At 38.9% G+C, this 13,675-nt stretch overlaps 2 protein-coding genes across 17 annotated transcripts in view; both read left to right on the top strand.

Moving 5' to 3' along the window:
- Positions 1-176: 176 nt before the first annotated feature.
- On the top strand, positions 177-4,920 carry srsf5a (serine and arginine rich splicing factor 5a). 2 transcript variants are annotated; one of them, XM_084093087.1, is made up of 8 exons: positions 177-362; positions 963-1,112; positions 1,199-1,269; positions 1,585-1,698; positions 2,724-2,793; positions 3,967-4,040; positions 4,122-4,229; positions 4,310-4,920. In XM_084093087.1, exons 1-8 carry the CDS (start codon positions 192-194, stop codon positions 4,521-4,523), a joined length of 972 nt encoding a protein of 323 aa, XP_083949213.1. In that variant the 5' UTR covers positions 177-191; the 3' UTR covers positions 4,524-4,920. The 2 variants fall into 2 exon arrangements, with proteins under 2 accessions (XP_083949213.1, XP_083949212.1); XM_084093086.1 differs by having other exon boundaries at positions 1,585-1,716.
- Positions 4,921-7,137: 2,217 nt separating this feature from the next.
- Positions 7,138-13,675, top strand: part of pacs2 (phosphofurin acidic cluster sorting protein 2) — a 40,363-nt gene continuing 33,825 nt past the window's right edge. For 4 of the 15 annotated variants that reach the window (XR_014603547.1, XM_084093071.1, XM_084093078.1 and 1 more), the window contains exon 1: positions 7,174-7,558. Coding sequence is in view for 11 of the 15 variants with exons in the window: in XM_084093071.1 (XP_083949197.1) it covers positions 7,440-7,558 (119 nt within the window). In the remaining 4 variants the exon portion in view is untranslated. Of the gene's footprint in view, positions 7,559-13,675 lie in introns of all 15 variants that reach the window. The other 11 variants (XR_014603549.1, XR_014603550.1, XM_084093077.1 and 8 more) reach the window with 5 other exon arrangements.

Below are 13,675 nucleotides of genomic sequence, written 5' to 3'. Positions count from 1 at the left end.
TCTCATGTGACTTGATATGTTCAGCAGAAGCCTAAAGATAATCAGGTCATGGAAACTTCCAGACTGGATCAATCCGGCTCCAACTGTGTTAATCGAGTTAAAATGCTAAAAGTATAAAGTCTAGCAAATAAATATCTCCCAGGACTTTTGATTAAAAGATATGACTGGTATATATACGAAGACGTCGTGAAATGACCAATTTTCAATGTGTTTACGTCTTTACAGTCTATGGTTTACGTACGCATGCACGAGACTCTCCTCCCATTACCCTCCCCCCGCGCGTGAACACGCATATAAATACTTCCGCGCGCGGCCGCGGTCCTCAGTCTCGAGACCAACGCCATTTTGTCCTGCAAGCAGAGGTGAGAGGACAAAGTCGAATTCTTAAAAATACTTTTTGTTTTAGATGCATTGCTAGCTAATCTTTTTGTTTGAGTTTAATTAAATGCAAATATAATTCGTTTCAACGGTATTTTGTCCGTTTTTACGGTTTAACATCGAGTAAATCTATCTGCGCATGCTGACTGGGCCTCGGCTGCACGCCTGATCCGTGTTCGCCATATTAGTCGTGGTTTATTCTAATCTTTTAGAATTGATAAACGTTTAATTAGTATTAGTAAGTTATAGCTGCTCTGATCATTTTTGTACTCTAGTGGGTGCATATTGTACTTATTGGTATAAATTCAGAAGAACAAATAGAAACGTTAGATAAATCGTTTTAGATGTGAGTTTTTGTTTTATATTAGTTGAAAGACCTAGTGTTACAGAAAACCTTCTCGTTTTACGAATCGGTTGTCGTGCTTTTGGGTGTTTATTAATGCTGAAACGTGGACTTTATAAATGATTATCTAGTGTTTATGCCGCTTGTGACCAGCAGGGCGGCGCACAAATGCTGTTTCCTGCAGTGTAAAGTACACGTTGCCAGACTGTTGATTAACAGTCCTTTCACCCTCTATTCCTAGATTTCCTTGAATATTTTTATCAACATGAGTGGATGTCGCGTGTTCATCGGCCGTCTGAGCCCTCATGCTCGGGAAAGAGATGTGGAGAAGTTCTTCAAAGGATACGGACGAATCAGAGAGATTAACCTGAAAAACGGGTTTGGCTTTGTGGTGAGTATTGACACTCTCTTGGGGGTCTAATGTGTGAGGTGGTTGTGAAATGCGTCTCACTGCCCCCTACTGTCTGATTTCCACAGGAGTTTGACGACCACAGGGATGCAGATGACGCAGTGTATGAGCTGAATGGAAAAGAGCTGTGCAGCGAGAGGTGAGACTGAACCCAGAAAGATAGATGTACATGTTAGACTTATTTCTTGTGGTTGGTTTAAAATGAAAATTCGCCCAATTTTCTAAACTCGTGTTACGTCTCATTTTTAATAAATTTACTTTGTAATGTTTAATTAAAATATTGGCTTTCCAGTGAAAATGACAGACTTATCTTTGGTCATGTATGCCTGACTTGTCCAATCATTTAGTCTGTTTAAACTGCCCCTGCAAGCTCATGTATATCTGCCTCCACTTTTGAGTGCAATGTCTACACTTCAATCTAATGGCCTTAATTTTTCTTTTTCATTAACTTCAGGGTGACTATCGAGCATGCCCGCTCTCGCAGGGGAAGAGGTGGTGGCCCAGGAATGGGAGGACGTTTCTCTCCACGATTCGGAGGGTATCGCCAGTCCCGCAATGGGGGTTCCAGGTGTGATGTCCCAGCAATGTGAGAGTTAAAACTAGGGGTGTGCACGATTATTCGAACTTTCGAATATTCGATCTAACTTATTCGAAAAATAAAATGCAATAGAATTATTACGTTGCTTTGCTGGCCGTAAATGCAGTGAATCCATGATAAATCCCAAGCACTAACTGTTATAATTAAATGCACTGGGTGGCGCTGTGGAGCGTGTTTAACAAGTTGATTGCATTTGATCACAATGTCGTCTGCTTCGTGAAGTTTGGAATTATTTGGATTAAAATCATCTTAAGAAATATTACAAAATGAAATGGAATTACTTTTAATCAATGAAAATTAGTTATCATATCACCGCCAAAATGAGAAATCACATGAAATCCAAACAGTCAAATGAGGAAAGACAGCTGTCTATCACTGCATTCATGACTGCAGGTAAGCGCAGCTGTACCGAGTGAGCCGAGATGATAACTTATCAGATAGCAAAATATGATTTTGAGACATTTTACAGGTTAACAGGTTTAAGAACAGAAAAAACAAAGTGCTGTCAGAAACTTTGCTTAGCACACCGTTACCTTTGTGTCTCTGCAACGTCTGTCAGCGCAGCGTGTTTTCTCTCGAGCATGTGGATGTTATTGTTTTCTCAACATGAACGTGAAAACATAAATACGATAACCATATTCTGACTTGAGTGTATATGTACGATAACTAGCGCAGTCTGCTTTATTTTTTTCCGTTTGCTGCTTGAGCTTAAATGCTTTTCTTTAAAATTGTTTACAAATTGTTTAATGTTTTCAACTTTAAGAAAACCTTAAGATATAACAAACTTGTGTGTATATTGCCTAATTGTAAGCTTGTTCAGAAACGGTGACAAACTTAAATTAACGTCTTTCTAAACGTCATTTAAATAAACGAATATTCGATTATGAGGCCAAAAATTTGTGCAATATTTTTGAAAAATGCCCATCCCTAGTTATCACACGCGGTTTGTTCAGACACACTTCAGTCAAATGAATTAACCTCTGCCCCTTTCTTAGGTATGGACCACCAGTGCGCACGGAGCACAGAATCATTGTGGAGAATCTCTCCTCTCGAATCAGCTGGCAGGTGAGCATCCCGAGCGGTAGCAGCGGAGTGGTGTAGCAGCCTGCTGTTGTAGCGTTTCATCATCCCTGCATTTCTCTTGCCTTTGAAATCAGTACAAGCACACAAACTATTAGTTATCTTTGTTACTGTTAAACTGGAAGTAGAATTTCCTCTTCACCTCAGCCAAACCTTGCATAAGTTTAAAAAAAAAAAAAAAAAAAAAAAAAAAAAATGATGAATTGAATGCTGAAAGGTTCTCTAACCCAGACCCATGTTTTTCAAACCTTTTCTTTAACAGCTGTGCTCTGGTATTCTTTAATTGGAGTTGCATGCACAGCCTGCGAGGTGCATAGCGCCCTCCCCTGGTTGTGTTCTGAATAGTGTCCCTCTGGTGCCTCACCCGACACGCAGTGTCTGCCGGTCTAAGTCTTGGCTGGGTCCGTAGCGCCAGACAGAGCCGTAGCACAGGATAGCCTTAGAGGAGCTGGGTAGCCGCTCTCTGGAGGGTCTGTGATGTCAGATCTGCTCCATCCTCCCGATCTGCTGTTTGGGTCTTATTCTGTTGGTGCTGAAGCGGGGAGGGGTGCAGGGTTTTGGCCCCTCCCCCATCCTCTCTCTCTGGTGGGGTCCGTTCTTACGGAGGCCGGATGGGTCGAGTCCGAGGTCGTTTTAACGCTTCATTGCTTCCGTTTGCTATTTGGACAAGTGGCTCTTTGCTAATGCCTTCTGTGGTTTGGAACGGTAAGTAGCTCATCACACTGGATAGTTACACGGTAAAGAGGGTTCTGTCACTTTAAATCTGGAGTTAGTTGTAAATGGAGAAAGATGCTACAGATTTCCGGTAGGTAGTTTTGAGACTTGCACAAAAAAACTACTTAACATCATGAGAAGAACCAGTTCTCAGGAACTAGCTTAGTCAGGCGTGTCTCCATCTGAGGGCTTTGCTTCCTGCTGTTTCACACAATCTAAAAGACTCGTGTTGGCGAAAACGCTCTGGTAGTTTTATAACTGGTACAGATCCACAGGTAAGATGACATCTGTTGAGGGAGTTTTCTACAGGTGCGCCAGTGCACAATATAGAGCAGATGCTGCAGACTGCAGTGTGTATTTAAAGTGGGTGCTAAACTGCAGTGTGACTCAGTGCTTTTGAGTTTCTTAAAAACTTGTCATTAAGTGCTTTTTGCTTTCCTGCAGGATCTGAAGGACTTGATGAGGAAGGTGGGAGAAGTGACCTTTGTGGATGCACACAGGACCAATAAGAATGAAGGGTAAGATCTTGTACATGCACACAAGACTGTGTTCTGACCGTCACATGCTTTTAACTGAGTGTGTCCTGATTTGTTTTACAGGGTGGTGGAGTTTGCTTCACACAGTGATATGAAGAATGCCATCGAGAAGCTGGATGGAACAGATCTGAATGGGCGCAAGCTCAAGCTGTACGAGGATCGCAAGAGGAAGTATGTAACAGACAATCGCACTTGACTTCACACTAAAATTCGCACAGACAAAATCTAACTTATTTCTCTTCTCTCCACAGTCGTAGCAGGAGTCGTTCCCGCAGCAGGAGCAGCTCCCGTTCCCGTTCACCCAGTCGGAGTCGCAGCCCTGAGCGTGGAAGCAAGCGCTCTCGCAGCCGCTCAGTCAGTCGCACCCCAGAGAAGACCACCAGCAACCGCTCTCCTTCCCGCTCTCCGTCTCCTCCGAGGAAACAGAGCCGCTCCAGATCTGCCTCTGCAGAGAGTCAGCACTGAAACTAACTGTGTGTGTGTATGTGTGCGTGAAGGAGAGAATGAGTTTTTTTCACTTATTAATGTGGCATCTCATTGTGCTACTTTAGTGTAAATTACTGACTGAGTTGAATGGATGAATGTATGAAAATGTTTTGATTTATTTCTTATGCTAATGAGCTGGGTGGGTTTAAATGATAATGGAAGTGGGTTAAGACTAGATATTTTTGATGAATGTCTCATTTTGTTTTCTATTTTTATTTGATCAATATCAGTCCTGGAGTACTTCTGTAGAGAACTTAAATGTATGTGAGTTTTGTTTCTCAAACTCGCCTGTTAATTTTAGTTTGAGTCTTTATGGTTGTTCAACAGAAGGTTATGCCTGTATATACACTCTGGAATAAAGTATATTGGTATTTGGCGGAGAGAGATGGTGTGTTTTCCTAATGCCCTCACATGATGTGTGTTGAAGTTGATTGTTTAGAAACTCTAAAGTTGAATATTCTAACTATTTGCTATGAAATCAACTCTTTTGCCATCTGATTTGGATGGAAGATGTGTAAAGCTCTGCAGATTTTCAGCTCAGTCCACTAGGTGATGCTGTTTCACAGCTTTTAAAAACAGGTTTGATCTTTACATGGCCATTTATTAGAAATATATGCTTGGTCTGGGCGAGTAGAAGAGATCAATTGAATTTTTATTTTAAAGTTGTGGTTTCTAACTAAATGTAAGATCCCCTTTTCCAGAGGGTTGTGCCAAACAACTGGGTATTTTACTGGACTATTTGACAGTGATTCAAAACAAAACCCAAGATAGTTTCTGCTTTTTTGAGAATCAATACTTTTCCCAGCTAGGGCCTCAACGTGTACACCGCACAGAACCTGGGTTTATTGATTCAATCAATACGATACGAGGAGCGCTTGAAACCTGCATTTCATAAATTGATCTCTGTTGCTATGAGGATCCTGGAAACCACTGATTGAAGAATAAGAGGTAATATTGTGTCTTCTGCAGAGTCCAAGGACAAAACACCCTCCCTCTATGCCTCAACCAATCTGTTTTTTCCCCTTCTTGCTCATAAAACTGGTGTCCTCGGTGCACTGCGACGCTCTCATTCTCAAGGACAAATAGATAAAATCAAACTACAAACAACTGAAGTGCATTGAGATCAGGTTGCTGAGGGCAATTTGTGACGTACTGATGAGAATGAGAAACATGCACAAATAGCGTAGGCAGGTGAACTGTTAATTACTGCACATTCAACTGGAACAACCTGTCCTTTTGCTCTTTCAATTTCACTGTCAGGCACAGAAGCTGCAGCATTTTATAGATGCAGAGCTAATCAGTTTCAAACATTAAATATATATATATATATTGACAAAGCAGTATGCTATTATTATTAAAACTAGTAGATTTGCATTTCTAGCTATTTGGGAGTTTATATATGGCGTCTGTCATAAAATTGTTGTATTGAACATTTTAAAGTTGATTAGATTTAATTTCTTAAATCTAGCTTGAACCCACCTTTCTGCTGGGATCAGGAAGGATAATCCAAATGTTTTGGATTAAAGGTATCCTAATAAAATGTTTTGAACAGAACATATTGCAGGGTTGATACCGAAATCAAGAAACCAATATGATCGAATCTGATTTCAGTATCCTTTCTTTCCTTTTGAACAACCCGTTTACAAGACCTGATCAAATATGATTGCCGAAATCCGATCAAATTACTTCCGATGACAAGTATTTTTAAGTATATTTTTAGTGAAATATTGTTATAAAATTGTGACTTTTAAAAGTAATGAATTACAATATTGCATGGAAAGTAATGCATTACATTACTTTTGCGTTACTTTTTCTCACCTGGGCAGGATTTGTTTGTTTGTTTGTTTGTTTTTTGTAACAAAAAAGTTAAATTTTTGGCAAATGTAAAGGCCCTTTCACACCACAAGTGAAATTAATAAAGGAAGTGGCTAAAGGAAATGCGAATTCACGCCTACTTTCAGCTGTGCTGCCATTAGTTTGCATTAAAAAAAAAAAAAACATTTTGAGGAATACTAAATCTATTTTTGTGCAAGTGACAGGAGTATTAATGTGTTGCTTGGAAAGGGAATAGTAATCTGATTACATAACTCGCGTTACTTGTAATGCGTTATCCCCAAAACTGATTGCCATTATAGAATGTTATTATGTGTAAATAATGTTCAGGATACTGGAGTTGCACTTTTTACTACATAATTTATACATGTTGACAAATTTAGCCAACAATAATATAATATAATATAGGCCTACAGTATTCGGTATTAACATGCATTATTATGATTTATAAATATTTTATCTGGACCAACTTCATTTTACATACAGTAGATACAGTAAATGTTCCATGCATGCGTTTTGGAAAAATAAGCATTTTCATGTTTCAGAATATCAGATTGCATGTGCTTAATTACAAAAGTCTAGTATAATTACAGTAGGCTATGCTTAAATCCAAATGTCCAGTACTCGCAAGCTCTATAATAATGTACTTCAAACTGTGCCAAACTATCATGATGTGACTGCTTGTTTATAAACAGCACTAAGTACTTTGTCTACAGTTGTCCCGTTATTTATACTGACCATCCCGAGTGTGCAAGAGCGCAGATGCGCCAGTCGCGGGCACAGCGCGGGGTCACGTGACTTCCTGCGGCGAGTGACTGCTGCTGCAGTTTCTTGTCGCGAGCGCTCGGTGCACGCTGTGGAAATTCCGACCCACAGCGGCATGAAGCTGCACGCACACACCGCACGAGAATCGCCACGCCACCCGTGAACGGTAAGGCGTCTCCGTAGAGCAGCGGATTTACACCCGTTTTAGCGGAGGGGGGGATTAAGATCCAGCGCGATCCAGAAGGAGAAGTTTGCTCACTGCGTCGGGTGGAGGTGAACGGGACACCAGCAGCGAGCATGGCGGAGAGAAGTGGCCGGTTGAGCTTCCCCGGCAGCGGGGCGCTGAACAGACCGGTTCCTATGAACCTGTTCGCCACCTGGGAGATAGACGGCTCGTCTCCCAACTGCATTCCCAGGTGAGAGTCATGCGTGATCCCTCGGACGCCCAGGTGGGCTGTTTGTCAGCGGGCAGGCAGGTGCACGGCGGCGGCAGGGAGTGGTGTGTCTGTCTGTGTCTGTGTGTGTTAGACAGAGAAAGGGTGTGTGAACTAGTTAGTCTGTCATTGTGCTGCACTGTTCGAGCGCGTCTGATTGGACCGATGTCAGCATCGGATCAAGGTGGCACAAATCCAGTGATGTTCTGCTGATTTAGTAACGCTTTTCTGTCATTCACCAGCATTAGTCGAAGTGTTAAAATGTGACCCGGTTGCGCTTTGATCAGTAGTCTTAAAGTGCTGCGTATTATTATTGATGATAGTATCATTAATTTCCTTTTCTGTTATGCTTGGAGCGAACCTGGGGGGGTCTGACAGGTTCTGTTCGGTCTGCGAACACAAACAAAACTCCCTTGCCATTGTGACGTCAGGGTGCCACTCCGGGCTCGGGTGAGGTGGCACGTGCGGTTTCGCCGGAGGGTCGAGCTGTCATCAACGTGCAAAATAAACCAGTGAATCTACTAGATGCACTGCATCCAGAAACATAATGTTCTGAGTGACCCAGATATTCAGAGACAGCTGCTTCTCTTCTGTCTGAGCAGAGGTGGACAGAGTACACAGCTTCATTACTTGAGTAAAAGTACAGATATACCCCTTGCTAAATTTTACTCAAGTACAAGTAAAAGTACTACAGTCAGATGTCTACTTAAGTAAAAGTACTAAAGTACTTGTTTTTAAAAGTACTTGAGTATCAAGAGTACAAGAGTACATTTTCTACATATTGCATTACTACTGCCACAGTGCTTACATTGGTAAACACAGCAAACACTTGAAGCGAAAACTATCATTGACTTGTTCAGAAAATTGAAATAGTCTGGCGAGGTGGGGCCATACGATATTTTTTTTTCCCAGGATGGTAGGGGAAGACTCATGAATATTCATTAGGGAAGTCATCCCTGATTGGTCTGATGACCTACCCCTAACCCCACCCCTAAACCTACCCGTCACTGGGGGTCTTATGACCTCCCTAACCCCACCCCTAAACCTACCCGTCACTGGGGGTCTTATGACCTCCCTAACCCCACCCCTAAACCTACCCATCACTGGGGTTAAGACCAATCAGGGATGACTTCCCTAATGAATATTCATGAGTCTTCCCCTACCATCCTGGGAAAAAAAATACTCCCGGGATGGACCTGCTGCGTCCTTCATCCATTGTTTCGTCCATGGTTTTGTCTCTTATCTAAATCTGACCATGGAGTTGACTTTGGCGGAAAGCTGAAGGTGATTGCTGATAGGCTGTCCCAATCAGTGGCGCCTGCACAATCCAATCACATTTGAGAGGGAAACAACAAATTGAGGGTTTCCGAGATGTTTCTTTTTTCCTTTTTTTTTTTTTTAAGAAGTAGTAACGGGTACTCACAGTTATGGATAGAAATGTAGTGGAGTAAAGAGTACAATATTTGCCTCTCAAATGTACTTGAGTAAAGTCATGAGTACTCCCCAAAAATGATACTCGAGTTAAGTACAGATCCCTCAAAATTGTACTTAAGTACTGTACTCAAGTAAATGTACTCCGTTACTGCCCGGCTCTGTGTCTGAGTCATAATTTTCTTTCTTTCTTTCTTTCTTTCTTTCTTTCTTTCTTTCTTTCTTTCTTTCTTTCTTTCTTTCTTTCTTTCTTTCTTTCTTTCTTTCTTTCTTTCTTTCTTTCTTTCTTTCTAATAAAACGAGCTTGCTGTATGTGTGCTGGCATGCAGGTTGTTTTTTGTTATGATGAACTATGGGTGGTGTCCACAATTGACCTTAAAGAGTTCACCCATAAAAGGAAAATGCCGTCATTATTTACTCAACCTCATCACCTCCAGGAGAAATTATAAAGAGGGACTCGAGCTGGAGCTTTCAAGCTTCAAAAGATATCATAAATCTCTGAGGAAGATTACAAGTCTTCTGAAGCCGTATAGCTTTGTGTGAGGAGCGGTTCAAAATGAAGTCATTATTCACTAAACAAATCATGTCTTTTCAATGAATCAGTTGAGTGAGTGAGTTCACAGAACCAGTGTTTTTTTGTTTGTTTGCCATTTGGATTGATTCAGCTCTTGAGTTCAACTCACTGACTTAAAGGGTTAGTTCACCCAAAAAATTTAATTATCCCATAATTTACTCACCCTCAAGCCATCCTGAATATGACTTTCTACTTTCAGCCAAACACAATCGTTACTGAGCTTTATAATGGGAGTGAATGGTACCTTGTTTTTTGAAGCCCGAAAAAGCGCATCCATCCATCATAAAAGAAATCCGTACAGCTACAGAAAAATATCCATATACGTATAACTAATTATATAAAGTTATAATTATGGATCATTTTCATCATCACTTCACTTCAAAAGGCATTTATTAACCCCTGGAGCAGTATGGATTACTTTTATGATGGATGGATGCGCTTTTTCGGGCTTCAAAAAACAAGGTACCATTCACTCCCATTATAAAGCTTGGAAGAGTTAGGATATTAATATAACTCCTATTTTGTTTGGCTGAAAGAAGGAAGTCATATACACCTAGTTTGGCTTGAGGGGGAGTAAATTATGGGATAATTTTCAGTTTTGGATGAACTAACTCTTTAATGGTCCAATTTCAGCTGATAACATCTGAGTGAAGGGAAGGATTTTATTATGAAAAACGACTTCGCATACAAAGATTAGATTTGATTTCTTTTATGGTGCTTTTTTTGTCATTTTGGAATTTGACATTAAATCTCATTAAATTTACAGTAGAAAAGTGTCAGTATGGTTGCTAGAAATTAATCATAAAAAAAAGTTAAAATGTTTCAGATGTTACGGTATGCCTGTACATTTTACAACTTATAACTGTATATTTGATTAATTTATATAATGTTAATATACCAGTCTTTAATGACCAAAATCTGCTTTTTGATGTACTCTAACCACCATAATATCACAGGTGACACAATAAAGCCAGATCAGAGCTGTCGCTAGACTTTTAGTTCAATGGGAAAATAAATCATACAGGTTTTGAACTACATGAGGGTGATATATTACAGAATTTTCATTTTAGGGTGAACTACCCCTTTAAATCAGCCTGAACTGGAGCAAATGATGGAGAGGAGGATGGGGAATAAAGAGAGAGATGTGCCTTATGAATTCTTGATCATAATAAAAGATTCACAGCTGTACCACAGACACATTTTCCCTCGGGCCCTTTGTCTGCTCGCTGTGTGTGTGTGTGAGGAGCACGACATTTGACCGTAGAATTCCTGCAGTTAATTATGTGTTAATGTAAAAGTCCGTTCTGCGCACATCATTAAAGCTGAGAGTAGAATCTGAGAGAAATGACTCATCTTATCACAGTGAGACACTCTCATACATCCCTGTCTTAAAAATTAAATTAAATTCAGCTTTTAATGATCTAATTAATGAGCCACAGCAGCTGCTTTTCTGAGCTTTTCAGTTTGATTTTCCCCCCTGGGCTTCCACTGCAGTGGGTGTGGCCTTGTCTGGAGATACTGTCTGATTGGCTAAGTCTGATGTGTCGGGCGTGTCTCCAATATAGTACTGGTGAAATATTCAAATATTGTATATTTTGTTGTTTATTCACCAGCTTTCTGGTACATTTTTTATGCATTGCTGTTCTGTTATTGTTAGCTAAAATGTAAAAATTGTGTTTAGTTAATTAAAATATACAATATTATAAATATTGGAGGAAAAGCTTAAATGTAAAAAAAAAGTAAAGTACTAAAAATTATTAAAACTGAAGTAAATTAAAAGCTAAATAGAAATATACAAATGCACAAAATTACTAAATCGTAAGCTAAAGTTAAAATGAAACCAAAAATGTAAAAAAAATAATTTAAAATATTAATAAATACTAAAGTTATACTAAAACAACTCTGATTATTGATTTGTTTGCTCTATTTGTTTTTGTGACCAAATATAAAAGTCCATTAGAACACACCACTTTATGTAGGCTATTTGTATTGTTTTTTTGTTTTTTTTTATGAAATGTGTGTGTCTGGCAGAACAAGTGCTTTTGTGTTCGTCATGGTTCATCTCTTTTGCTTATTTTGTTGTCGAGTGTCTTTTGGAGGTTAAGTGAACGAGTGTTTTGAAGAGTGATTCTTTCATTACAACCTTTAAATTTATGACCTCTGAAGATGGTGTGATCAGTCGTCAGCTTCAAGCTATTCCTGAAGTGTTTGTGGTGGGCTGAAACGCAGTGTGAGTTCAAGCTGTTGATCTCTGATGTTTGATTGTTTCAGCGAAGAAGAGGATGATTGAATTTGTGGTGAATTACTTTTTTCAATAGGAAGAATCCTCATTCAGATTTACACGCTGCAAAATAGGTCACAGAATAGTCTGAAGGCTGTGTGATTATTGTGTGTTATGGCAGATTTGATCTATTTAAAAGGGCTTAATATTAGTTCACTGTAGCTGCCATAATCCTCACGTTCAGTTAAGCTGTCAGAGCCGACACATTCTGACTGGTTGAGTCCCTCTGCAGTGAACGAAAACCAAAGGTAAATGTATGCTATGAGACACAGGAATGTCAACCACAATTCAAAACAGCAAAAGTAGAAAAGCTTATCCACTTCTGCCTTGTTATTAATTCATTCAGTTTTCAGTCCAACATGTGAAATGCGTTGAATTTTTAATGTGTGAGAAACATTTTTTTTAAAAGCTATTGAACGATTTTTAAAACTATTATAAATAAAATGTGAATATTAGATGCAAAACTTTAACTTAACTTGAAATAAGAAATTACTAAAACTAAAACTGAAATAATGAAAGGTGTGTATATATATATATATATATATATATATATATATATATATATATATTTTATATATATATATATATATATATATATATATATATATATATATATATATATATATATATATATATATATATATATATATATATATATATATATACACATTATACATTATACATTATACATATACATATATATCACTAAAACTTAAACAATAATCTAAATGAAAAGTGCAAATATAAATCTAATCAAAAATGTTATAATCGTACATAGTACTAAAGTAACTCAGGAAGTTAAGAAGTTTTTGGAGGTTATTCTCATATCATGATAAATCAAAATGTCCTTGTTCTTTTGAGTTCATTGTATTATGAAAACATGAAGTTTAACTTCCTCCTGACAGACTAGAAAAAACATCAGTTGAAACTGCTGGCTTATTTCTGACTTCAGAAACCTAAATTTATGAACACATGGCTGCCCACAGTTACACATCAACACCCCTTCAGTGGTGAGCATGGCCTGCCCAGTCATGTTGATGTAATACTGAGGGACTAGAAAAGATATTGTTAGTCCTAAACACCAGAAAACTTATTTTTGTTTAATTATGACTGATAGATGGCTTATTAAAATCCCATACTATATTGTATAAATAAAATAAAAAAGCGAATTCAACGTGACAATCATTGTGGGATTGACAGTGTACCGGAGAAAGTGTTGAGAGCGGCCGAGAGCGTCAAAAGGTTGGGCAGTTCACGACTTTATGCAAATAGCAGATGAAAAACGCGGTCGGCAGCCAATCGCTGTGCGGTTGAGGTAGTGACGTCTGTCTTGAGCGTTTAAAAATATGCAGGTTGTGCCTGGAGTTTATGCTGGATTTAGTGTGTAAATCATATTGTTTACACATCGGACGCTTTGCAGTTGTTAAATATATGTTCAATATTGCAGTTTGGAGGCGTTCATTGTGATTATGCTGGCTGGGTTTACAAAAGTTTATAAAATTGACATGAATCGTGGTGATCTTGTGAATGCACATTGAAGATTAAACTGTGTTTTTTGTGCAAACAAAGCAGTTTGATTAATGATGTCTTTACTACATTTCTGGGGCTTCAAAGTAGTAGTTGTGTAGGCTGTCAATGGAGGGACAGAGATCTCTCAGATTTCATTAAAAAGATCTTCATTTGTGTTGCGAAGATGAATGAAAGTCTTACAGGTTTTGAACAACATGAGGGTGAGTAATTGACAGAATTTTCTTTTTTTGGGTGAACTATCCCTTTAAATACAATCTTAGACTTTACAGTGACCCTGTGCTGC

Source organism: Abramis brama, assembly GCF_963993115.1.
Source record: "Abramis brama genome assembly, chromosome: 19".
NCBI lineage: Eukaryota > Metazoa > Chordata > Actinopteri > Cypriniformes > Leuciscidae > Abramis > Abramis brama.
This window is presented reverse-complemented; position numbering and strand designations above follow the sequence as displayed.

Excerpts from the sequence above, each read along its gene's own strand:
- srsf5a (XM_084093086.1), top strand. The coding sequence starts at position 192 with ATGACCAATTTTCAATGTGTTTACGTCTTTACAGTCTATGGTTTACGT. Across the intron at positions 1,113-1,198 it reads AAAACGGGTTTGGCTTTGTG|GAGTTTGACGACCACAGGGA; the intron begins GTGAGTATTGAC and ends TGATTTCCACAG. Across the intron at positions 1,717-2,723 it reads AGGTGTGATGTCCCAGCAAT|GTATGGACCACCAGTGCGCA; the intron begins GTGAGAGTTAAA and ends CCCCTTTCTTAG.